At 48.1% G+C, this 26,345-nt stretch overlaps 1 protein-coding gene across 1 annotated transcript; it reads right to left on the bottom strand.

Moving 5' to 3' along the window:
* Positions 1-7,016: 7,016 nt before the first annotated feature.
* Positions 7,017-24,911, bottom strand: TACR1 (tachykinin receptor 1). Its single transcript, XM_054804448.1, has 5 exons — positions 23,647-24,911; positions 14,303-14,497; positions 10,327-10,477; positions 9,837-10,033; positions 7,017-9,450 (listed from the first exon to the last, which is right to left on the bottom strand). Exons 1-5 carry the CDS (start codon positions 24,045-24,047, stop codon positions 9,159-9,161), a joined length of 1,236 nt encoding a protein of 411 aa, XP_054660423.1. The 5' UTR covers positions 24,048-24,911; the 3' UTR covers positions 7,017-9,158.
* Between the last annotated feature and the right edge of the window lie 1,434 nt (positions 24,912-26,345).

The following is a 26,345-nucleotide window of genomic DNA, read 5'->3' on the forward strand; positions in this document are numbered from 1 at the left end:
CACTTGTTATTGCTGCAGAGCTACTTGTGGTCATGCTCATACCTCGGGGCACAAGGAAGAGGTTGAAACCTCGGAAGAGGTAAATGGTTTGATTTCTCTAAGGTTTTATTAGGAAGGCCCATTCCTGAGAAGCCTGCCTGTGCCCTGGCTCAGCACTACATCTGAAAAGGCTGTAACACAGGTTGCACTAACAAACACAGGTTGGATTTTTTTTTCCCCCCTTAGAAAGCGTGGCTCTGAGTGGGGAGGTCCTGGAGGAGGCCAGCATGGTCTCATTTCTTGTGTTTTATCACCAGGTAAAGCACTTGTACTATAAAATCCAGGATTTCACAGACCTGCTAATGGCTGCAAAATCAAATATAAGAACTCCTCCTCAAGTGCAGCAATGTATAAATCATTGGTAGCATGGTCACAGCGCAGGCTCGCACTTCCAGCTGAGGAAGAGTCCTCGAGGTCCCGATGGAGCAATCCAGATAAGATTGTGGGGTTGAAAGAAGATGAGGGATGCGCTGAGTTGTAAATCCTCTTGAGCTGTTGGGGCCAGCAGCAGCAAGATGAGGCTGTGCCTCTCCCCAGCTTTGGTCTGGCTGTGCCCACGCAGTGTCTCCTGTTGTTCTTGGCAATTTTCCCTTACAAGCAAAGGGAAGAGAAACGGGCAGGCTGGTCTGGATGCAACTGCCAGCCTGCAGCCCCCGAGAATTGCACCGGCAATCATTTCTGACTGCGGGAACCTGCTGCAGAGATGTTAGATGAACTGGCTGGGTCAGTGGCTTGTTAATTCAGTTCAATTTATTTTATAATTTAGGACTCCTAACAGTTTGAAATTATTTCAAACTAGGCTGGTGCTTGTGAATGAGGGGCTTACAGCAGAGCAGAGCTCCCGCAGCTCGGAGAGGAGAGTGGGACATGAATCCAAGAGGGCAAACTCAGCGATTCCCCACATCCCAGGGGAAGTTGGTGGGATGTTGGACTCTGAGTTCTTGCACAGGCTGCTAACCCAACCAGTGTTTTTGGAAGTGCTAATGCCTTTGAGGGTGCTGCAGGTGCCCTGTGTGAGGAGAAAAGAAGACAGTTTGCAGAGCAGAATGACTTGCTTCACCACGCTTCTCTGCTTGCACAGGGCATGGGTGCAGTCCTCGAGGAGGATTTTGTTGACAAATCTTGAGAGACCATCTCAGACCAGAGCTGCTCTGGAGGACGTTGTCTCCATCCCCTGCATGCTCCATCCCTTGGGCATGCTGAGTGACTCAGAAGTCCCTGGAGATGTGCCCAGTGTGCCTCTGCCACTGGTTTTGTGGCCTTTTTTGTGCTGCTGCTGAAATCCTGGTGTGGTTAGTGTCTGCCACTGCTGCCCAGGTGTCAAACACCAGGGGGGTTTGGGAGGGAAGAGGTTTTAATGCTGACAATGTTAGCGCTGCAAGACAAAAATCTTAACGCGACCCTACATAACAGGGACTCTGCTCTCTGGAGGGTTATTGGTGCTGTTCGGATGTGGATATCAATCACGTCTTTCAGAGACGCGCATCTCGGCGAAGGGCGGCAGGACAGGCTATGGAGGGTGGTTTGTCACGCACAATTTTTGTCTTCCTCTGTGAAGGCTCTGAGATGCCAGAAGTGTCACCCAAGGAGGCCTGCTCCTCTTAGGGGTAAGGATTCCTAAATTCTTCAATTTAAATGCAAATTCGCAGCCATTTGATTATGCTATGCATCAGAGAAGGTTTTGGATGCTGAACAGCTTGTAATAATCAGCTACGCATCCCTCAATACAGATATTATCTGCTGTTGCGATATCATGGCTGTGTGCCTCTGCAGAAAGCAGAGTGGTTCAGAACAACCCTCCTTTTCTCTCTTTCTCCTTTCACCTCCCTTGAAAATTGCTCTCATTACCTCCCTAAACCCTTTTAATCAACCTGGACGGCACAATCTGCTTTGCAATAACAGGAATAATGTTTTTGGAGGTGCTTTGCATGGTAATGCTCTTCTGAGTCTGAAATGCTGCTCTTCAGAATGACTGCAGCTTCAGGAAGAGCTTGTATTTCTTCTTGACACCTTGGTCTTCTGGAACCAGAATATTTTTTATTGGAAGGCTTATAATTGCCCAATGTGTAAATTCCTTATAGGAAAAGGGAAGGGGGAAAGCAGGATCAGTGTGGCACAGGGGTGGGTGCATTAGTTGTGGTACGGTCCACAGGAAGCTCATCCTGATTTGGATCTCTGTCCTGTGTTATCTTCCAGGACAAAGCCCTGATCTTGTGTAGTGAGAGCATGGGTCACACTGGGATTTCCCAGACTCTTTGTAGACACTTTCCTGCCCATCAGATTGCTCAAATTAATAATATTTGACTTTTAATCAAGCCCATTAGAGCCATCACCACACTTGAGCATCCTATTTAAGCAATTGGCGCTGTCACCCACTCCCTTCCCTTCCTCAGGTATTTGCATCTTGCCGATGCAAAGGAAAGTCCTTTTGATGTGGTTACCTGGCACCAAGAATATGAAAACTGCCGTGAATCCTCATTTCACGCTTGCAGCCCGATTGGGTTGATTTTTGAATTGCTGCTGCAGGTTCTCAAATTTTTCATTAGCTACTGCTTGATTCATTTAGTTCAGTAATAAAAAGTAATTACTTGTCTAAACAACCAGACCATGGTGAAGCAGTGTCTGTAATTCTCTACCAAGTAGCTCTGTTGCAGCAGGGAAACCAAAATCTGCTGTGATCTGCACAGAAATTGAAGTGGGGAGCTCATGAAGTTGAATGAAGAATGTGAAGAATCCAGTTTCTTCCATACATTTTAAACTCAAGTTGTTTCTCTTTAAGCTCCAACTTTGTCATAATGATCTGACAGACCATTTGGTGCTATGGAAACCCCAGTTTACACATTGGTGCATAGTTGCAAGCAATTAACTATCTTTAATTTTCATTTTCTGGGTATATTTTTGACTTGTGTATTAAGCAAGCATTTATGCAAAACACTGTGGAATCCATAAATGTTAATTAAGTTGAACTTGTGTCTTTGCTGTAGCAGATAATCAGATTGATGGGTTCATTGAAGTCTGCAAAATTTGCCGCGATAGCTGAGAGCAGCTATAAAAAGACAACCATGCAGGTGACAGCAAGGGTCTGCTCTTTGGTTGTCACCTTTAGGATGCTCGTGCTTCATCCTGCTTTCACCTGGCATGTCTTGGCTTGACCAGATGCAGATCCAGGTTTCTCCCTGTGCATGACACCAGTGGGGTTTGCGGGCACAGCAAGAACTCTGCAAATTGTCTTGCTTGATGTGTGAGGGTACCACAGCATGCAACGAGCAGCAAAGGCCTCAGCAAGGGAAGGAGGATGCTGAGAGAAGAGCTCTGCAGTACTTCAGCAGGCTGCAAATGCAGGGAATAAACCCTTTATCTGTTCCTCCCCTCCATTCAAAAACAACCACCTTAAATTCTCCCCAGAGCCTCAACCCTGACCCAAACCCACCAGGTAGCTCTTGATTTGGGGGGTTTCATTGTTGATTGCAGATGGAGGAAATGCACACCCAGGGGCATGAGGAATTTGGATTTCCCCATATCATTTCTGCAGTGGATTGCTGTGGCTGATGAATATTTTTTTATAACCAATAAGCACGTTCTCATCCTTTTTATCTAGTATGTGTGTCTAGGTGCATTAGGAACAGGTATGAACCCTTCAGGGAAAGGTGATGCATTGATGCTGATAAATAAAATGACCACTCATTTGGATCTGACATGCTGAATCCTGCTGTAAAGTGGGATCTGCTTTCTGGTTCCTGCTGTGGGAAGCTTGGCTGGAAGCAGATGCCTGCACAAAGCACAGCACAGCAGCAGTGCATGACACTGTTTATTCCTTCTCCCCCTTTTGCATGATAAAATAACACATGAAAATAAATAACAAGAGCTTAATAGGCATATGGGACAGGGCCTTTGGCAGTGATGCCAATCAACTGTGCCTTGGCAATGCTCCTCTAATTAAAAACTGCAAATTATAGCCAGCTGGAACTGATTGCAAGGGCAGGCTGGGCTGGGGGCTTTGCTCTGGGAGGTGAAGCATGGCTGGTGGTTCCTTACATTCCCACTTTGTCTCCCATCAGGGTGGTGAGGCCTTGGAAAGTTGAGAATTGTGCTGTCCTGGTACCTGCCCCAGCAGAGCAGCGGGATTTGGGAAGTCCAAACCAGAAAGGAGGGCCAAGCATGTTAGCTGCTTCGTCAAAGGAATCGCTCTGGCTCGCAGCCAGCGGAATAGGTGGAAATGCCAGTGCTGACGTGAGATCCTTGAGACACACGTCTGCTTCAGCCCCGTGCAGAGAAGCGACCAGCCGGTAAGTCCTGTCTGTGTTCGAGCCTTTCCCGTGCTTTGGGAATTGGTGGTGTGAGGCTGGTCCCAGCTTTCCAGATGGCTGAGTTCTGAGGCTTATGGTTTTTCTTGCTGTAGTTTTGAAGTTTCAGAGCACACCCCTCATGCTGAAGGCCCCCCCGAAACCCACCAGCTGCCTTTCACCCCTCTTTTTCACCTAGTTTTGCCTTTGCTACCTTTCACTGCTTCTCCTCCCACCCCCATCAAGCCACCAGTTGCCACCTCTTGTCATTGTGGGTTAATTAACAGGTTGCAGCATGGTCTCACAAAAAGAAACATTTATTTATGAAAATCCACTTGGACAAACCTGAGGATCAGAGACAGACCATTGTGGGAAGGAGGGTTAGACTTTTTCTCTGTAGAGATGCTACTATGGGAAGAACTTCACACAAAGCTCTTACCAGCTGCCCCGCACACCAGATACCAAACCTCAGACATACGTCGCAGCCCATGTCATCCCCTCACTCCTCTCCTGCTCCCAACTGTATCGTATTGCACAGAATCAGGAGCCTTTTTGTCTGGGATGGAAAGTTTAAGGGCAGAGACACCCGAGAGTCATCTGTCATCCTCACCTGCTCTTGGGACTCACTGTCCCTTCTCTGGGCTGCCACGATTGCTGCATTTAACAGATTTAGCTTCCACCAGCGATGGTATTTTGGGTGGATACGCAGCAGAAAAAGGGGCTGTTTGTGTGTTAAGCTTTGCATTATAAGGGCTGTATTAATTATTCAGTTGGAGACAGGCGTTTTGGGGCAGGATGGTGTGTTCATTAGATTATTAACAGACTCCTGAAGCCCGAAAGGTGTTGTTTGGTTTTTGGGTTTTTTTAAATGTTATTATTATTTTAATGGTAAGCAAAAGCTAGGAGCTCTTGGGCTGGGCACTTTGGTTGTGTGATCTCACAGGAGGGCTCTGGCTAGGACACAGCAAGCTTAAAAAAAAACAAACCCTGTCAGCCCTGCAGAAATACGTAGCAAATAGTGGATATTCTGCCTTCATCCCAAGTCGCTACCCCTTGGCAGATGCGGTGTGCTCAGCTGGGCTAAGCAGTGACTGCATCCATTGAGGGACAGCAAAATAAAAATAATAAAGATAATTATTATCTGGGCAGCCTTTTGTGCGTCTACCGGCAATTCCGTTACAAGCACTACAAACAATGGAGATTGGTACTGGGTGCTTTGCTTTGACTTCCACATTTGCAAAGCTGCCTAATTTTTCTGGCAAGCAGGCTCTTGCTTGGCTTTTGCTGTTATTTTGTTTTGAGCTGGTGGGAGATAAAGTTACACATGAAACAAGGTGTTAAAGTTGTGTTTCGGAGCAATTGAGCAGACCTCGAGGTATGTATGGATATGGGGATTTGCTGCTCCATGTTCCTGCTGGGAGCTGGGTGGGAAGAGTAATTTCCGATTGCCAGGAAGCAAACCTGAGCTTATATCAATTCCCTAGGGGTAAGGAGATGGCTTCAGGCTGGGATTTGGGTTTCAGAGCTCCTTCTGCAATGGTTTTGGCTTGGAGTGCATTGTAATTGGGCTTAGGCAGCTCCCCTTAATGATAGTGGGAGTTATCTGTATGCCTCCAAGGAGGAGATGGCAATGGGATGTGCACAGACCTGCTGAGTGATTCTCTCCAGATGCTATTATTTTGCATTTCAGAGAGCCAGGAAAGAGACAAAGAAACTGTCTCGCTTTGCAATTGAATTTCTAATCAGAGATCTGCAAGCAAACCAGGGAAACAGGCTTAATAAACCAGAAAAAGCCTCTGTATTACAGCTGACCTGTTTGAAAGGAGAGCTGGAAATAGTGCAGAGACTGGACTCACCGTATGGTTAGGTGTCCCACTCCCAAGCCTGGGCAGGGGTGTCTTGTTTTGGGCTTTTCAATCTTCAAAAGACCACTTCTCTGTGGTTTTTGCACACACAGAGCATCCCAAGGTTGGTGAAACTAGCTAATGTTGCCTGATGCATGCACGTGCGTGGACACGGACCTGACTCAAACATCCCACTCATGGGTCAGCCTAGATCCTAAATATGAAAGGAACCTTGTCCCTGTTCCTGCCTCCACTGATAAAATAACTTGGCACTTGGAGGGCAGAAAGGAAAACCCAGGTTTGGGTGTGTTGTACCCATTTCCACAGAACACTGATTTTCCTGCATCGGTCTCCATCTGTTGAGTGATTCCTTGACACGTTCCCATCAGCTTGGGCATCCCAGGCCTGCTCTGCTGCAGCCATTGGCACTGTTTATAACAGGTGGGAGTTTTTCCCCACTTTGTTTCAAGAGATAGTTTTCTACAAGATGCACAAGAAGCATTTCAGGCTGTAAACTGTCAGCTTGAACTGAAGTCTCCATGCACACCCTTGGGGTTATCCCACGTTTCATGCTGAGCATTGCTTGTGAGAAGACAGTTGTCCTTTCTCTGCACATCTCATGATCCTTGGGGCATAAAACATAGAGGACAAAAGGGCAACAGGGTTTTTTAAATATATATACATATATATATACACACACACACATCTAGTGGTTGGTTTTTTTTTTAAATGCTGACTTTTGTAGGCTGGCAACCTGATGCAAGCTCTTTTGTGTGGAGTGTATGGAGCAGATCTCTGCTTCCCTTATTCGACTCTCTAGACCATTTTAAGATATTTGGTTTCATTTTAATTTTCAATTTGGGTTGGCAGCTGGGAGTAAATCAGAATTTGGCTCTGATTTGTAGCACCTTCTCGTGTATTGGCAGCACAGCTCCTGTGGAGTTGGTGGGAAAAGTTTCCTGTTAAAACCCTTGGCATCGCCCATCCCTTCAGTTGCTGCTGCCTGGGGGCTGGTGGTTTTTTGCAAAACCAAATCCCCAGGCAGGCTCATACCATGGCCCCTTCTCCATGCTGCAGGGTCATGGGAAGCAGCGGCAAGGGAGTATGTCTTAAGGCGACAAGAATGGTGAAAAATAGAAGTTTAAGCAGGGAAAAAAAAAATTGTATTCCAGCATGTGCGTGAAGCACATGGTAGTTTAATGTCACATAGTCACAGCAGTCGGGAAGAAGGTAGAAGTGGCTGGAAGAGCTGCTCATCACTGATGGCACTTGGCAGGATTTTGGGTAAAAATGAAGATAATCATTATTGTCAATCCAGTTTTGCAGCCATTTTGTTGCTCTTGGATCCATCTATTTGCCCGTTCATTTAATTTCTGCTGGAGTCACTGCTTAAATATTTATATTTTTATCTCCAAGAACCATCGTGGCTGGAGATTTATTAATGACTGGATTTTCCAACAGCCAGTTTGGAGGCTGAAGAGTTGAAAAGCTCCAAAAATCATCTCTGCTTTACTTGCAGAAATTGCTGAGTGCCCAGTGGGGTCTGATGTTCAGATGCTTTAAAATAAATGAGCGGTTTCCTTGCCCTGTGAAAATCTGTCATGCATCTCCAGCGTTTCTCTATCTTGCAGTGAATCCATTTTAGGAGTCTGATTTCTACACCAAAAGTGAGAGATTGGACCAGCAGCAAGGAGCAGTCGATACAACTGCCCCAAAATTGCCCCCAACTTGTGGGTTTGTTTCCGACAAGCCAAGTTTCCCCACTTCTCATTTTATTTACTTTTTTCCCCCTTTGAGTGTATGTTCATACATTTGCTGACCAAAGGAGTCCTTAATATGAACAGCCCCAGTGAAAATTATCCATCATAACAGGATTAAAATAGATATATCCATGTACACATCATAAACTTAATGTTTTATGCAAAAGATGGGGGGATGAAAAGGAAAAAGTTTCCCTAATTAAAACAAAATCCAGAAAGTGGAAGTAAATAATTTCAACCCTCCTCTGAGTAAAAAATGTCTGCAAAATCCCTGTCTCCCTTCAAACCTTGTATGTTGGCAAAACTTTGCTTTTCTGATGGAATCCTACCATGCCCCTTTCTGTGCAGCTGTAGATATTTCCAGGGTATGAAAAACATTTTGGTACAGTCAGTCTCTTCTTCTCCAGACCTCCACATGCCTCCAAAATCTATCCAAGAGACATCAGCTTGGGCCTTTTAGGAAATCACAGTGATTGCTTTTGGCACATATGGTTTATTAACAGCAACCAAAGTCTGGCTTAGTTCAGAAATCCTTTTTCAAGAGCCGTGTTTGGATGAGCTGTGTTGTGGAGTGGCAACAAAAGACCGTCGTGCAGAGGGATGCGGGTGCCAGAGATGAGTTGGGACCGTGCAGAAATGTCTGGATCTGAGTTGGTGCCGGTGGTGTCCTGGGGATGTACAGGCTCCCAAAATTGAAAATAGCTTTTTTTTTTTTTAACTGGGTTTTTTAATTGAATATCCTTCTGGATATTCAACTGAGAGTGACAGGGAGAATGAAATTAAAGGTGGGAGGAGGAAAGTGCAAGACTGGTTCATTTTCCTGTGGGGCAGGATGCACTGGAAGATCCCTGCTGCTTTGCAGAGAACAGGGAAGCGCCTGCGAACGTTGCACTTATGGTTTAGGAGAAAAAACCCAGCTCTGTCCCATTTTTGCATCCTATCCACCTGCACAGTATGTGGTAGGTTGGACAGGCAGCGAGCAATGCGGAGGCCAGCCAAACCTCCCTTGCGTTTGGGCACAAGCCATGGTGGAGCGCATGAAACTAATACAAAGCTTTTGCTCTTGGGCTCGCGCAAGGATAGCGAGCAGCACAGCAAGAGACAGTAAAACAGCACAGAAAAAAGCCGGCACATCACAAACCGGGGTGATGACGCAGGGTGGATTGAGCATCCCAGTGAGGCAGGGGGCATGGTGGCATTCTTGTGAGCGGCTGGCAGAGCCGGGGAGCCACTTAGGTGAGTGTGTTGGAGTAGAAGCTGAAGCTTTCGGAGACTGTTTTGGAGTCACTGCGGGAGGAGCCGTTGGAGGTCATGTCTACGGAGAGACGCTTGGCCTTGCTGCTCTCCTCCAGCTCCTCTTCGGCCATGCCAACTGCTGAGGACACAGTGGTCTCTATCCGGCTGACCTTATACATGCTGCTCTGTGTCTGCAGGTACCGGGCTGACTTCATTTCCAGGCCCTCATACTCACCGGCACTGACCAATGGGCACCACCGAAATGCATGTTTGAACCCCACGCGGAACCTGGGAGGAGGAAGAGATGAGGAAAGGCAGGGGTGAGGGACGTGGAGATGGCAAAAGGAGCTTGCTAGGAGTGGGAAGGCAGAGCTGAGCACTGTGAAACAACAAAAAAATGCTACTTTTCACTAAGGGGAGGAAAAAATCCCAATTAGGGATTGGGACTGTTTTGATACCTGCCCTCAAATCCCACAGAGGCTTTAGGAAAGACTTACTTAGGTGAGTATTGTATTGTCCCTGCATCTGCTGGAAGCAGCCCCTGGCAGAGGATGGGACAAAACCATCCTGGAAAACCTCTCCATCCACACTATCCTCCATCAGACCCCTCTGTATCTCCCCCTCCTCCCCTCCCTGTTGCACCAGGATGCTGCTGAAAGTCACTTGAAACCCACCTGTCATTGAGGCAGCAGTAGATGATGGGGTTGTACATGGTGGAGCTCATGGCCAGCCACATGATAGCCAGGTAAACTTGCTGGATGAACTTCTGCAGATACCACTCGGGGTTGAAATACTGCAGGGTGAAGTAGATGTGGTAGGGCAGCCAGCACAGCGCGAATGTGCATACCACGATGATCATCATCTTCACTACCTGCGAGGAGAAGAGAAGGCAGGAAAGCAAAGTCATCTGTTGGACACCCCACAGATGGGGTGTCACCCTCCAAAAGGGGCCACCTCTTTTTGCCTTGGAGACCTTTCCAACCAGGAACACGTGGTTGACATCTTGGTTAAACCATGTGCGTTCATGGAGGATACTCTCTGCTCCGTTGGCAACAGCCACACGCCAAGTCCTGACGTGTTTCCACCCCTAATGAAGTATTTTTGGCTGTGGTTAGTTGGGATTGGGCATGAGTGATGGCTCCTACCGTGCTTGAAGCTCCTTACCTTCCGCTTTGCTGAGACCTGCTCATGGTAGCGGTCGGAGTTGTCACCGGGTATCTCGCTCACCCAGAGGGTGATGCCAACTACAGTATAGGCACATCCTATCACCAGAAGTGGCAAGAAGTAGATCAGGATGGTCATGCAGAAGTGATACCTAGAAAAAAAATGATGGTCATTGCGCATGTCCTCTACCTATTCAGTCTTTTTCTTCCAAACAGAGCTTGAAGGCAAAGTGCTTCACAGGGGCAAAGAAAATTTGGCACAGTTCCTGCAGATACATTGCCTGCAGAGCTCGGGCCAGGAAGGATTACCTGATGTCACCACAATCTTTTCCAAGCCACAGCTGCCAGCCTTTGGCATCCTAGCACCCTCCTGGGATGGGATATAGAGGCCAGTGAAGAACTTGTGTTACCTTCATAAGGCAAGGATGTCTTAGCTGAAATGGCTCTGCTTTCACCAAATTATCCTAAAGATGAATGCTTGCCCTTATCACACCTTTTATCTGGCAGTCCTGCAGGAACAAATGTGATTTTTTTGACATATAAAGGATGGGAATATTAAGCTGAAGAAATAAAGGCTTTTCCTGCGGGGCAAACACTAGGTCTGAATCCTGGTCCACCATCAGTTTAGCTGGGCTCAGGTGGCACAAGGCATAATCCCAGTCCCCAAAAACACAGCCTAAACCCGTGTCATGGAGGTTTATTAGAACTTTTCTGTGAATTCAGCGGCCAAGTCAGTTCTCCAGGCTGATGGAAAGGGCAGGATCTTGGTGTCAGCTTATAATAGGTGTAAATAAGCCCAAAATCAAATGAGACAGTCTGGATTAAACTGTTAGGACATGTTTGAGATTGGTTGTGAAGTCAGTGGAGCTGTGGCAGGTTGCAATAGCCACTGGGATTGCAGCAGGTTCAGTAAAGGATTTGTGTTTAATAGTAGCTGGTTTAAAAGGGGAAAAAAATAATGCTGTTTTTAACAAACAGGATGGGAATGGATGGTTTGACCTTGCCAGGTTCCTTCCTACTATCAGAGCTTGCAAAAACCTCTCTCCTCTGCAGAAAGACAAGCAATAGCAGTACAGAAATGTGGCTGGCTTGCACAGTGCCAGCTTGCAAAGCATCACGTGTGCCACCAGATCTGGGGGTGATTTTCTTCCGACAGCTTTAGGGTCTTTGCATGCATTTTCAGGGTGCATGCCCACCTTGAATGCAAGGTGCTGCATGTTCAGGCCCTGTAGCCACGCTCTCCACTCTTGCACTCTCTTGTCCTCCCGGGAGCTTTGACTGAATAGTATCTCCAAAGTGTAATGAGTGGGTCAGGCTTGTGCCTGGTGCAACTCCCACAGGGGATGGGGTTGGCCCCAAACCCGTGCTGCCACGCCATCTCCTCCTTGGTTTGTACCTGCAATCTCATTTGGCCTCCTCTTCGCCTAGCGCTAATTGCATTTAAGCTGGATTTTGTAGGGCTGTTTTCTATTTTGCTAATTAAAGAGGCGTCTCTGTGGCTCCGCGATGAAGATTTTGTTGTGGTTCTCGTGTAATGCAGGGTCTTAAACCAGCTGCAAACAGCTGAGAGCAATGCAGAAATGCCCCAGAGGAGCTGTTACCTAACGTAAGCAAGACAGACTCTTATTTTCAGAGCTGCCTGGGCATGGTAAGATCAGGGATTTCCAAAGAGCCCTTGGACATTGTTTTTTGGACCCTGGGCGCTGAAAACTGGTCTCAAGGTGAAATCATCTGTATGTTATTCTATCTACAAGAAATGCAGGATCAGAGCACTTGTAGAAGCCTGGGGTTTGCAATTTAAAGGTCTTTGGTGTGGGGATTTAGGATCTTGTATAGAATGGAGGAGCCTGTAGGAGTTATGGGACAGTGATGTTGGAGGAGGGGGCTGCCATCTCCTTTTCCCTTGCCCAGCCTAGATGGTTGCTATGGGCTGTTATCTCCCAGAGAAGCTGGCAAGTAGAGCGGCTTTTCCCCTTCCCTTAGCAAACCGAAATGGCAGCTAATGAAATTGGAATGGATCAGACATCTATTTCGAAACCAAAAGCAGGAGAGGGAATCGGTGGTTAGTAGCGGCGAGCAGCCGCTGAATTCAATCAAGGTGAATCGCTGGCTCCTGTTGCAGATGCAGCATCTCACCTACACCAAGGTCTCCGTCTGCTTCCCCCCACGTGAGCAGGCTGAGAACAGGCATGTTTCCCAGTGAAAAAAACCTCACGTGCACATCCTGGTCTCTGATACCCTCTGCGTGCCAGGGTTGTGCTTTCTGGGTTCCATTTGCCAAGAGAACTTGCTAGTGTTGGGAGAAGTTCTCTACTTTCACTATGAACTGAAAAAATAATATTATTTTTCATCACGGCATTGCAAACAAGCCGGCTGCTGCCGGCGCCTTCCTTAAATAACTGCACCAAGGCTGTGCAAGCAGGGGAGGGTGTTTGCCAGTGGCTCAAGCACCTGTCCCTGCAAAGTTATTTTGGGGCAGTAAAATAACATCTCAAGCTCTGCGCTGTGCAAGTGGGTTTGCGTAGTTTGGAGAGACATTGCTGACCTGCAAGTTATTTTCAATCCCTACCAAATATTTGGAGTTTGGCTATTTAAAAGCTTCTGCTTAGCATCTGCTTTCCCGACTGCCCTCATCTGTCTGCAGAGCCCCTGGCTCGCCGAAGAGCATGGGATGCTCAGGCTTTGAAGCGGCGCCTAGCTTCCAGCGACAAATCATTCATAGGTTAATGGTGGCATTTTTCTCTTGAATTAGCTGTTTGAAAAAGCAATGGCCCTGGCGTACAGCTGAATGGCAAATGATCTGTCGAAGTCAGGTCCTGAGCTCGCACTGGTTGCTGCTTCAGTCCCAGGGGGCTCAGCCCCATCCCATCCGCATCAGTTGTCTAAGGCAGCGGTATTTCCTCACGCTGGCTGTATTAATTACAGTGGGCCAAAATAATTAAGGTTGGAAAACATCTCTGGAGATCAGCTGGGCCAGCCAGCAATGCAAATAAGTAAGATAATAAATGATACGATCCAGCCCTCTGCAACCTGCCGCTTGCTGCTGACTGGCAAACTCATATCATTTGTCTTGCAGAGAGACCTTCGCCAAGCTCAGGTTGGCTTTAAACATCTCTCCGTGCATGTGTCCTCTACTTTGGTTCCAGCACAATCTCACAGCCCTAATTCATTGCTCCACGGGACTGCAGATCACAAATGCCTTCCCCGTCCCTTTCTTTTTTCCTTAGCTCATGACATTTAACTCGCCACATGACTCGCAGACTTCAAAGAGCAAACCGTGGAGGACCACTGCACTGGCAGACCAGTGGGGTTGCCCAGACCCTTTGGAAATGCCAGATTTAATTAGCTAGCACCTTAACAGGAAGGAGAGAGGTTCCTGCGGAGTCCGCCCAGCCTGAGCTGATGCTGCGGAGCCTCCTTTTGTCACTTGTTTTTTAAGCAGTCGAGTGAATTTTGGGGTATTTGGACTCAGTAAATCCCAAACCATTTTTTTCCCTGTTATTGCCTGTCCAAAATACCCCCGGTAAAACTCTATTTACCTCTGGCAGGAATAACTCTCACCCCAGGAAGCCTTTAGAGATACGGGTTGCAGGAAAGGTGCTGAAAAAAACAGAGCCGTACCTGCACATATGAATAAGCCCCTGGAGGCAATGCAGACCCCATCCCCACAGCCAAAATATTGCAGTTTTACATGAGCATCCAAAAAGGGCTGGGAGCATGGCATGGCACAGGGCAATGTTTGGACCACGAGCAGCACTAAACTCACCTTATTAACCTTAATATGCCCCAAGATGATACTGATGGAGATTTTGCTACCGTCAGCTCCATAGCATTGGCCCTCGCTAGGGTAGGAGGAGGATTTCCCCATCCCAAGGAGCTTTGAGCCATTCTCATCCTTCCTCACTTCCTTTTTTATACTTTTTTTGCATTTTTTCTGCACGGTGACTTGTCCCCACTACCAGAAAAGTTCAACTCACATTTTTCCGTACGCTTTAGTGCTGTGCTCTGGCCACTCCACCAGACACACCAGCCGCCCTGGCAGCTTCTCCATCACCGAGTAGTAACCCTGGGGGAAAGCCAGCAGGAAAGCCAGGAGCCAGATAACACCAATGACCACCTTGGTGGCGGTGGCCGAGAGCCGAGGTTGCAGCGGGTGGATGATAGCCATGTACCTGCAAGGTGGGAAAAAGAAAAATCAAGGCTGGAAAGCTCCGATGTTGCAGTTTTGGGGGCTGTTTTAAGTCTCCCTTGCATAGGGCTGTACTTTTGACACCCCCTTAATGCATCCTGGCAGCCCCTCACTCCACACAATGCAAACAGCATCGAGTAGTCCCTTTATGGAGGATTCCCTGGCCAATACTCTAATTGCAGTATTTTACCCTTGAGATTTGAATCCCGTTTGAGACACTCACTGACTTTTAGCTGAAAACCAGCTTCGCTAATGCAACCGGCTGTTTCTGCAAAGACCAATTTGTACAAAGCTAGCCGTGATGCTGCTGTCTGGCAGCAGCCGCTTTGGCAGCACCCAGTAGTTTTGCACCCGCGCAAAATCAGATTTCTGTGGGAGATCGCAGTGCCAAGTGTTACAGGAGGAGAACCAAAAATAAGAGTGCTGGACTGGCATAGGATGGGTGATATGAGATGCCACCTATATCTGCCCAGCTCCCGGGCTCCTTCCCCGGAACATCAGTCATCATAGGTGAGGAAAACTCCAATGGTGATGAGGTGGATTGAATTTATCCCTCTGCAAATCTGTTTTTGCAAAGCAGGCAGCAGCCAGCAGTGCTGTAAGGATTGAGAACATCACAAATTTTTTATTTTATTTCCCCCCTGCTCCATGTCAAACTTAGGGAAGAGGAGAAACATTGCATCACTCTGCATGTTATCACCCGAGGTGTTTGCAGCCTCCTCTGTTTCTCCCTTCATCCCTTGTCCTTGCAGAGGATGGACAGTTTTTTCTTCTATTTTTTTCCTAGATGGCAAATACTCCCTGTGTTTCATTTTTCAGGTGGCCCCTTGCAGAGCAAAGACATAGGGATTAATATATAAATACGCAGGAGGTACTGCCCCAACTCTTCCTCTGCCTCAGGGTGCCAAACCTTATTGGCTTTGTGCAGCTGAAAATCCACCTGATCCACCTGATAATTATCCTTTGAAAAAATGTTTGGTGCTTGAAATCAAAGCTGGTTAGAAAGAGCCAAGGCAATGGGTGTTGGCGCTGCTCTGGCACAGCCGCTGGTGATGCATCAAGGTCTCCTGTTTTCTGCATCTGTGTTTCTCATTTCTTCCTTATCGTACTTGCAATTGGCTTCCAGGGACCCCACAGGGACTTGTCTCCGTCCTCTTCCTCATCCTTCAAATACCTGGCATTGGCTGAGCCCCTCGTTAGCGGGTTTGCTGAGCTGGATGAGGTTTGAGGGAGCTTTATTGTGGGGTTCAGAGTGGGTTACTCTGAGCTTACACTCCCAAGCAGCAAGAAGTCAACATGCCCGAGTTTGCTGCTGGTGCTTGACCTGTTTGAACTCAAGCATGCAAACAGTGGAAAACGAGGGATTTCCACAAAGGCTGGGCCATTTCTGTTGAAATACTTGCTTGAAGAAACATCTGAGGCTGAGACCTCCAGAAAGCAAAGCCAGCGCTTGATTGCAACCAGCCAAAAATGCTTTTACATCTCCCACCTTGTTTCTGCCAGTGCATGTCAGCGGACTTTTCTCATCGGTTTAAAGCCCATTGCAGCTGCAGAAGCCCTCGTGGTTGATAAAACATCCAAATAGCCACCGTAGCGATGAACTAAACCCCAGTGGCATCACCCAGAGACCTTTCCAACTGCCATCAACTTGTCTGGAACTCTGTCTCATGGTGGAAAGGAGACGGCAAAATTCATCCAACCATGCTGGCATTGCAAGGACGGGGTCAGGGAGGGAGGATGGAGCAAACTAGCAGAAAACTGGCCCTAAATCTTATTTTTCAGCAGCAATTCCCAATCCATCGGTCCTGAGCAACCTCTGAAATATTCCCTTGGGGGTGTTCTGGGTTCAGCTGCCCATCAGGATGAAAAATGGGAATAACAACAGTTGTCCCACACAGGGGCTCTGACGGAGCAGGAAAAAAAAATACTAAAAAGGGTCTAGGCTGCTTGGAGGAGCTGCTATTACAGACCATAAAAATGCTGGAGATGGATGGAAATGTACAAACATCCTGAAAATAATTAGACCATTATTTCATATTAAAATATCGTATAATTATATGATAATTGTATCACTAAGCAGAAAATTGTCCTAACATTTTAATAACTGCTTCCTTTTTTTTTTTTCTTTTTTTTCCCCCCTCCTCTCCTTGACAAGAACATTTGATACAAAATCAAACAGGGGAGAGGCAGAAGGCAGAGAATGTGATTTTGTGGCTGCCTTAGCTTGGGTGACAGCTGCCGTCTTGCTTCTATTGGGGTGGAAAAGCATCAGTACAGGCAGCAAAGCCGCGTTTTTGCCTTCTTGCAGCACTGGGTCTGCTGTGCTCAAATAACTCTCATTTCCTTGCAGATTGGTTGGAATTTCCACGTTTCTCTACCCAATAGGTTTGTGTATATTTCTGTCTCTGAATTTTTGGTGTTTTGAGGGGTTTTTTTGGCTACCACTGGATCTTTTTTTGTATCCAGAATACAGGTCTCAAAAAAACAGTTTGCTTTCTTGCAATTCTGCTCAGTTTTGAGCCAAACCCTTTCCTGTGGTGCATTTCTACAGTGGGGTTTCAGCTAACCTAAAATAAATCCTTCCTATCCTTCCTTCCGAGCAAGCGAATGCTTGCTAAACAACAAAAAAAAAGACCAGTCAATCGTGACTTTGCCTTTCAGCAAAAAAAAAAAAAAAAAAAAGCTTGCTAATCTATTTTTTATTAATACGAACAAGTTTGCATTCAAATGGAAATGCAGAGCATGGGCACGGGATGCATCTGCAATGCCCAGGGTGTCTGTAAGGTGCTGGAGGGTGGCTGGCTCTGTGCATGTTTTTGCAGCACTGGGCACAAAAGGAATCGATCAGAGCTTAAGTGTCGGGAAGCTACTGCCCTCCTTGGCTTGGCCACGCAGGTCCTGGCCGCGCCGGTGAGAAGCAGGCTCTTGAAAGCAAGGCTAATGAGCTTATTAGCTCATGTTTCTCTTCGCAAAGTGCCTCTGTGGCCCCACTCTGCCCATCTCCCTAAGATGCTGTATCCTATTAGAGAGAGTTATTTTTTTTTCTCTGCCGTCCAAGAGGGCGGTTTTACCATCCATAAAAAATGGGGTGTTGCGGTTTGCTGGGGATGGTCGTTCGCGGGAGGTGAGGATGAGGAGCATGTCCCTATGTAAGCATCCTGCCTTCGCCGCTGTGACAGTTGACAAACTGCTGTGGGGTCTGAAAGTCCTATTTTTTCCTAAGGAATTGGCTCTTGGTTGAGGATTTAAGGGCAGATTTCCTGTGTTAGGGGAAGGTTTTGTTCCTCGTGCAGGCAGTGCGTGGGGTTAGCACCGGGAATGGGGTGATTTGCCTGCAGAAGATGTTGGGTTGGAAGACTTAATGATACCTTTTCCTCAAAATAAAGTGACCTGCCGTTTCTTTCCTTTCGGATGGAAGCACAGTGTTCGAGTACAAACTATCGTTAAGTTTTGCAAGATCAGGGTTGCCCAGCTCCTTGCAGGAGAGACCCAGTGCCCATGCAGCTGCATTTTCCTTCTACCTTTCCCACCACGTTTCATGTTTTAAATCCACCACATTTAATGGGCTTGGCACTAAAGCACACAACTTTACACCAGACGCTCTTTGATGACATTGGTAATGCTGTTTACTGTTGTTTAAATATTTTATTGTGCTTTTGGGGGGCATTACCATGACTATACAATAGCGTTTGAGTACGACGTTGTACCAGGGTAGCTCCAAGCGTATCAGTTATTAAATAGATGTTGCATTCGAGGCAGTGTAGCCATCTATTAATTGCATCTGGAAATCTGGAGTCTGCTTGGATAACTAACATAACGATTGTTTCCACCCTCATGGAGATGAGATTAATATAATAGCAAAAATTTATGAGGCATCTTTCATCCCAGAGTTTCCTTATCTGCTTCATTAAGTAATAAGGATACGACAGATAAGAGATGAGTAATCAAGAGGACACAGAGTTTGTGCGGTGCATTTTACTGCGCAACGATTTCCTACCCTGAAATCAGTCCCAGGGGAGTTTGCAATCAAATCAGAGCAGATGCCCTGGATGAGGTGGGTGAAAAACCTCCAGCACGGCTCTGAGTCTTTCCTACTCAAGAAATTAAAAGCTTCTCCATAGAGAAAAGCCTGCCTTTTTCTTTCTGCGAGGATTGCATTGCAACAGTGTGGATGCAAAAATACTGTCCCTCGAACAGGTTTGCACAGCGAAGCTTGGCCTCATCGCGCTGGCCCCAAATACCTCATATCTGGATGACAGCCGAGGAGGTTCGCTGAGCCCTGCGTGCTTGAAACACAGTGCTGGGGGTGAAGGCGCTGCAAGCAGCTGATTCCTCCTATTTATTGCTTCGACATAAACCAGTGTCCGTCCAAACCGAGGGATGGACAGCGTGCGTCCTGACACCTGAGTGATGCTCAACGCTCGGCAAAGCGTCTTCATCAAGCAGGTTTCTCACCAGCAGAGAAACCACTGGGCCACTGAGGAAGTGAGAATTAATTAAGGAATAAATAAAGGATAACCCAAATGTCTCACCAGAGGCCTTCAAACTCCTGTGGTGGCTTTGTGGCAGCACCCAGCTTGCAGATGAGCACCATGATGACCCCTAAAACCTGAGTCTCCTGCATCCCCCAGCCAACAAACTGTCACTAATTCATCTTAGTTCTGTATTTATTGCCACGGGAATTTCAAGTCCCCTCTTCTTTTCAAAGGAGAGGGGCGAAAAAAGATGTAATTTATTTTTTGACAGGTTGAATTCATATCTAGTGGCTATTGGGGGCAATTAATTCCAGTTAACACCCATCAGATCAGAGCCTACTCCTGGGAGCATAGGCATAAACCAGCCTTTATGAGTGACCCCTTACTAAGATGTTCCCTTGTCCCTCCCCATCCCTCTGCTTTCTAACCCCAGCTGGGAAATCACTGCTTCAAGCCAGCTCCGTGCTGGGTATCCAGCAGCTTTGTAGGGTTTTTGCTGTGTTCAGTGATGCTTGATTTTTCAGGAATGCAAAAAAGCTACTTTGGTTATTGCTAGCTGGTGCATAGGCAATGCCGCAGGGTGGCTGGTGCAGGGGATGCCGGCCCTAAACCCTGGGCTCCTTTTGCTTCCCCCTTGCTTTTCCATCTTCCAAATTACACCCCAGCAGAGCAAGATTACACAGCGCTGGGCACAGATCAAAGTCCTGCTCTGTAAACCCCAGAAGTCCATTAAATCAAGATTAAAAAAAAAACCAAACCCTGGTGCTATATTAGGGTGTAAATGACTAATTAATCTGCGCGCTGATGTAATTTGTCCTCTCCGGGGGATTTCTTTCTGCAGTAATCACCTCTTGGGGAAGGCATGGGGTCACTGAGCTGGTGAATATGTTCCTGATATTCAGCTGGTTTGTCCAACCTGGGATTTCAGGCTTGCAAGCAGTAAATAATTTTCCAAGCCAGTTTTTCTGCTGCAGATAATATGGTGTTGGGGAGATATTACCAGGTCTCGGCTGCAGACTAGCAATTTTAGGAGCCGCAGTGGTGAATGAAGGTTCGCAGATTTGATGTTTCTTCTGCAGCTCCTGCTGACAAATTGATGGATCTTAAGATGCCTAATATAATTTGATAACTCATTTGGAAATAAAAAAGGAAATATAAAGAAGATCCCAATTGGATTGGCCAGCCCTGCGTGCTGGTCTTGGCAGCATTGGTGCTGGTGGAGGTCAGAGAAGGGGCTCTTTTAATGAGCAAAAGCAGAAAGTTGGTCTAGGAGTTGCAGGAGATTAGTACCACCATATGTCATTTTTATAGCTTCTCTAGAGAGGAGGACGCTTTGCAGAAAGAGGGAAATCACTTTGTATTAAATAGCCCGAGCTGCACAGTCGGTCTTCACCCTGAGTTCACGGCAGGGCACTCACCCTTCTCATCAGGATTTGTTCAGGTTGCAGTGTTTTCGACTTAGCTCACAAAGTTTTGAGATTAGAGATTATTTTTTTTTCTGATTCTGCAAGTAATCTGGAATCTTCACCTTCAGCTGCATTCCCGGTTGTCCGTTATCACAGAAACTCATTCTTCCATCCAAAGTTTGCTAACAGTGTGGGCGAGCGGTGATGCTCAGAAATGAATCCACGTGTGAAGGAGAGAGAAAATGTCAATAGTTTATCTAACACTGCTCTATCCCATGTGCCATAGATATTGCAACAGCCTCTTAGGGATGTCCAGAGGATTTTTTTTTTCCTCTAAGGGTGGCTGGGACTCACCATGGGTACTGCTGGACTCTCACTTTTCCTGGCAGATTGGAAAAAACCCAGGATTTTCTGTCTTTCTCTTTCAAGTGAATTAATTCACAAGGAGAGTTTGAAGCTAGAAAAGGATATGCAATGTGCTCTGGCACTGATATGCCTGAAAATTAAAGACATGGCAAATTTTGTAGTGCCAAAGTGAGCTGTTTAGCCTCCACTTCTGCAGGATGCTGAGAAGCAGCATCATGGCTTTTACTGAGCAGACTTTACCAGCTGCCAGCCTTGACTCCTGAATTTCCTGCTATTGTTGCAGGGTTCAGAATAATACTCGCTATAGGATTAACTTTTTATTTTTTTCAGAGCAGTTGTGCCCAGGCTGAAATAGGTCCTGGTGAAAGAGCGGATGGTCTAGCTTCAAGCAAAAACTTTTTTTTCTTGCACAAACCCATAGCAGGTCTTGCAAAAAAGCCATTGGGAGAATCAAACCCACTTCTCCACTTGCTCTCTCAATGACTCTGTTACAGCTGTGCCAAGTCTTTCCAAGGTGGTTTAATATCCTCCGTTCTGGAAATTGCTTGCAGAAAGCAAAAGCGGAGATGATTTAGGGGAGCAACCTGCAGACCGACACTCCTCCAATCCTTCAGACTCTGTATCCAACAGCTCTGATAGATGGCTTAATGCACTTTGGGAACATGAGACACATTCAATTCTGCTTTCCTTTCCTAGTTTTTGATGAAAATCAGAATTGCAGTCAGGTTTTATTTCAGATACATCCTGGCTGTGAATAGAACCCATTTTGCTGAGCTTACCTGGCTCCGCTGCTGTGAATTCAGGTACTTGCTTTGCTTATTCCCGCACAGTTTTTTGCTGCTTGCCAGGACAAATTCTTCCCTTTTAGGTTCCTGGAACCGGTTCCTGCATTTCATGCATTTAAGTTACTATAGTCAGGTCTCAGACACAGGAAAACAAGCGATTTTCCAGCGCTCAGAGATGCTGTGGCACGCTGCTTGCCTGGAGGGGCAGAGGATGGGCTTTATTGCCTTCACCTTTCAATTTTCTCACCTCGATGGAAATTTGGGGCCAAGAAAAGCAGCAGGTAGCTCTGTGCAGGAGGTGTTTGCACACCAAGGCTGCACCTTCTTTTGGGTCCTTCTTGGTGGGAAGCCAAGACGCACGGGTTTTGCAGCCCAGCCATGGGAAAACCAAGCCTCTGTTAAAGGTTTGCAGATGCAAGAAGCAAGCTGGAAATGCCAATTCCCACCACCACCACCACCAAAATTCAACCTCAGGCTCACAGACCTGCCTTTGCTCCCCATTTTACACATGCTCTTCCAGCTTCCCCAGCAGTTTTGCTTTTCTGGTTATTCCGTGGTGTGGACCGAGGGCTAAAAACCAAACTATTTAAAAAAATATCTCTAATTCATCCTAACCTGAAAGGGGCTTTGCCAGCTGATCCCCAATATCCTTGAAATGCAGATGCTCCTGAAACAGAGCCAGCAACGCCACTGGGTAGGAACAGAGCCACGCTGGTAGTATTCCTCTTTTTATCTGTTATTGTCTTAATTCTCCTCAAGTCTCCAGTATGAGAGCTTAGCTATGTCCGATTTATTTTGGGGAGTGGGTCTTGTAACCACTCCAGAGCAAAACAAAACCCGAGCCTGTTTTTAACGACTTGGAGAGCATCATCCATTTCAAGCTCTGTTTCCCAAGCTGTCAGCGTGTGAGTTGTGGTAGCACTGTAATTTCTCCGTGCCAGTTTGTGCAGCACTTAGACATCAGCTCAAAATGTGCTGGCATACAGCAGTGCAAATCTCTTCCCCCCCTTCGCATGTATCCCCAGCCAAAATGTCTTTTACTCCCTGGGAAGAAGGGCCAAAAAGAGGCATTGCAGAGCTGAGCTGTCTTTGGGAAATATGTTGCATTGGAAAAATCTGTTGTGCTTGAAACGCCGGTACTCAAGAGGGAATTGCAAGCTGTTTGAGAGCCTCAATTTCTCTCCAGTGCTGGTGTGAAAATGCCATCAAATAAAATATTTTTTGGAGGGGAAGAGAAGAGAGGGGAGCTGCATGCTGGAGGTGCTTGCTGCACGGCTATTTTGTGTCCCTCGACCCCTGGCTCATCACTCTGCAGTGAAAAAGACAGCTTCCCTCCTGCCATCACACCCTGCTGAACTTTTGATCGTGGCAAAACACAAGTGGGATCTCACTCTGCCGGCAGTCCCCGGCCATCGGGTAGCACCGGCAGAAACCAGGCAGTGAAAAAACCCCCACCAACTAAGCTGTGCTGGCTACAGAGAAATCGCTGGCACCTACCTCTCCCCTTTAATGCCCATTAATAAGATCAAGGTGGGTTTGCCTGGGGGGACATGCCAGCACGCAACGTGACGACTTGCTCACCAAGCCAAGATGCCTTGCCCGAACCCAAGCCTCTCTCCGAGGGTCCTTAGATGGTTCCCAGCCAGGATCAAGCAACACAAAACAGCTCCTGCAGCGCAGCAGAGGCACGTCTGACACAGGCATGTATTTTATGTCATGAGGTGATGCAATTTTGTGCTAAATATCAAGTTCACTTTTAAATGAGGAGGTTGGAAAAGGAATAGATGGCTCTGCAGAGGAGCTGGGAAGGGAGAGCACAGCGATGCTACAAATGCACACCCAAGACACACTACCAACATGCACGAGGGTTACAAAGCCTTTTCTCGAGCTCCTTTCACAGACCTGACAAAGGATTCCCAAAGCCACCTGCAACCAGTGCAGGGAGAGGGATTATTTCTAGCCTTCTTTTACCAAAACAAGCTTTATTTTTAATTGCAATGTCCTCCCATGACCAGAGATCAGACAGAGCTGAGCACAGCACCCAGGTGGAGGCAGACCTGGGTGCCAGGGAGGGTGTGGAGTTTGACGCTCAGAGCTCACCTGTCCAGGGCAATGGCTGTCATGGAGTAGATGCTGGCGAAGACAGCAGCGATGGGGAAGAAGTTGTGAAACTTGCAGTAGAGCAGCCCGTAGTACCACTCGTTGTGGATGGCGTAAGTGAAGTTCACCACCGTGTTGAAGGCAGACATGGAGGCTTCGGCAAAAGCCAGGTTCACCAAGAAGTAGTTGGTGACGGTGCGCATCCTCTTGTGAGCCAGGATGATCCACATCACCACCACGTTCCCCACCACCGACACCACCACGATGAGGGCATAGGCGACAGCCCACAGGGCCACCTGCCACGGGGGCTGCACAAACTGGTTCGGAAGGGACTCATTCAGGGAGGTGTTGAGTAGCCACTGGTGCTCCAGCTCCGCTTCCAGCGGCAGAGCGTTATCCATCGCACCACAATGGAGACAGAGCAGGCACACGGACGCTTTGGGGTTCGGGTCCCTCCTGGTTAGGGCGCAGTAGGATCAGGGTACAAGAAGTTTGGGGCACAGAGCTAGTTTGGGGTGCAGGTCCCTCCTGGTTCAGGGTGCAGCCATTTTGGGGTGCATGGTTGGTTCAGGGTACAGTCGGTTTGGGGTGCATGGCTGGTTTGAGGTGCAAGTCCCTCCTGTCTCTGGGGGCAGCTGGAGCAGGGTGCCCAGCCATGTCAAGGCACACCACTAGTTTGGGGCACAGGTCCCTCCCAGTTCAGGCACAGCTGGACTGGGGTGCACAGCTAGTTCAGGGCACGGGTCCCTCTGAATTTGCTTGCAGCTGCATTGGGGTGCAGATTCCTCCCAATGCAGGGTGCAGTCAGTTCGGGATGCAGATCCTTCCCTGTTCAGGACCAGAGAGGGATGCGGGTCCTTCCCAGTTTGGGACCAGAGCAGGATGTCGGTCCCTCCCGGTTTGGGTGCAGCCGGTTCGGGATGCAGGTCCCTCCCGGATCGGGTTCGGAGCGGGATGCGGGCCCTTCCTGGTTCAGGACCGAGGGCGATGCGGGTCCCTCCCGGTTCGGGATGCGGGTCCCTCCCGGTTCGGGATACAGGTCCCTCCGGGTTCAGGACCGTGTCGGGATGCGGGTCCCTCCCGGTTCAGGAGCGGAGCGGGATGCAGCTCCTTACCGGCTCGGGAGCGGAGCGGAATGCGGGTTCCTCCCGGCTCGGGGTGCAGCTAGCTCGGGGTGCGGGTCCCTCCCGGCTCGGGATGCAGCCGGCTCGGGGTGCGGGTCCCTCCCGGCTCCGGACCGGAGAGGGATTCGGGGTGCAGCCGGTGCCGCGGAGCCGGCTGCGGCGGGCGAGGCACGACCTTTTATAAGCGACGCGGGCGGTGCCAGCGAGCGATGGGCAGAGCCGGCACCGAGAGCCCTCCCTCGGCCCCCCCAGTCCCCTCCGCCCACCCCGCGGGGGCTCCGCCGGCACCGGGAGCTGCAGCCCCCCGTGCCGCTCCCCGTGGCGCAGAGCTGCCCTTCCCAGCGCGCAGGAACCCCCAGGTTTTCCCATAGCCCCTTGCACCTCATTTTCTTGCCTCCTCATCCTCATGCTTCCTCATCCTCTCTCCGACCTCTTCGCCCTCAAAATCTTTCTTTTGGGGGGTTGATGGGCATCTGGGCCAAACATGCTCTGAAGTCACCGGGAGTTTAAAACATGCTGATAATTATAAAGCTTATATATTTTATATATTATGAATTATAAAGCTTTCCAATATAACAGCCGTGGGATTTCTCCAAATGGCTTTACATTGTGGTCAGCAAGTGCTTTGCACCCCCGATGAACAAAGCAAATGTTTGACTTCTCTAAGAAGGAAAAGGTCTTCCTGCTCCGGTGCAACCGGCTTCCTACCACTGCGAACAGGGTGTTTCATTTTAGTGCCCCTTCGCTCATAAAGCAAACACAGCTCCTGTTGGGCTGGCAAAACCTTCTCCATGAAAAGAATCATTTCTCCCATAAATAAGCTGTTGGAATTTAATTAAACTGCAGAGATTCGCACCTTCCCACAGTCCAAGTTTATAATATCCACCAGACAGGGGTGATTTTAACTTACTCCTCCAGTGTTGTGTTATTGCCAAGCGTGGCAAAAAAATAACAACTGTGTTGCTGCCTGCCAGCAGAGCTGGTTTTCCCTTGGGATGTACCAATGAGGGGGAAAATAGCCTTGGAAAGCAGAGTGCGTCCCTCTGGTTTGCTAAAGGATGCTCCTAAATCACGTTCTCGGGACGCAGCCTCCCAAATTGGCGGAAGAGGAGCACTGAGCTGGAGGAACTGGGAGAAATTTGGGTTTGAATTGCACACTGAGCATCGTGGTGGGAGAATGCTCGGCTCTTACACCAGAGCAAGCGCTTAGGGAAGCCTGAGGGACTGAAAATCTTTAGTCCCCAACAGCAGGTCAGTTGTTGAAGCGAGACAGAAGCTTTTTAACCCGAGGATTTCAACCAGGGGCTCCATGTTGCCAGCAGCTCTGGGAGCAGGGGCTGCCTGGGTGATCACAGAGGGGTCCAGGCCAGTGGCTGAGCGCTCTTCCTGCATCTGGATGCTCGTGGACCGCTCGATGGCAGCATTGCCTAAAAATGCAAGAGGAGGAATGCGCAAGCAGCCTGCCGGGGCTTGGGAAGGCTTGCTGGTGATGGCATTTCCAATCCCCCCACCCCTCGCCAGGCTTTTTCTGGGCATTGCTATAAACATGGCAAAGTGCAAACCCCAAAGCAGGGG

This window comes from Grus americana, chromosome 26 (assembly GCF_028858705.1).
Source record: "Grus americana isolate bGruAme1 chromosome 26, bGruAme1.mat, whole genome shotgun sequence".
Lineage (NCBI taxonomy): Eukaryota > Metazoa > Chordata > Aves > Gruiformes > Gruidae > Grus > Grus americana.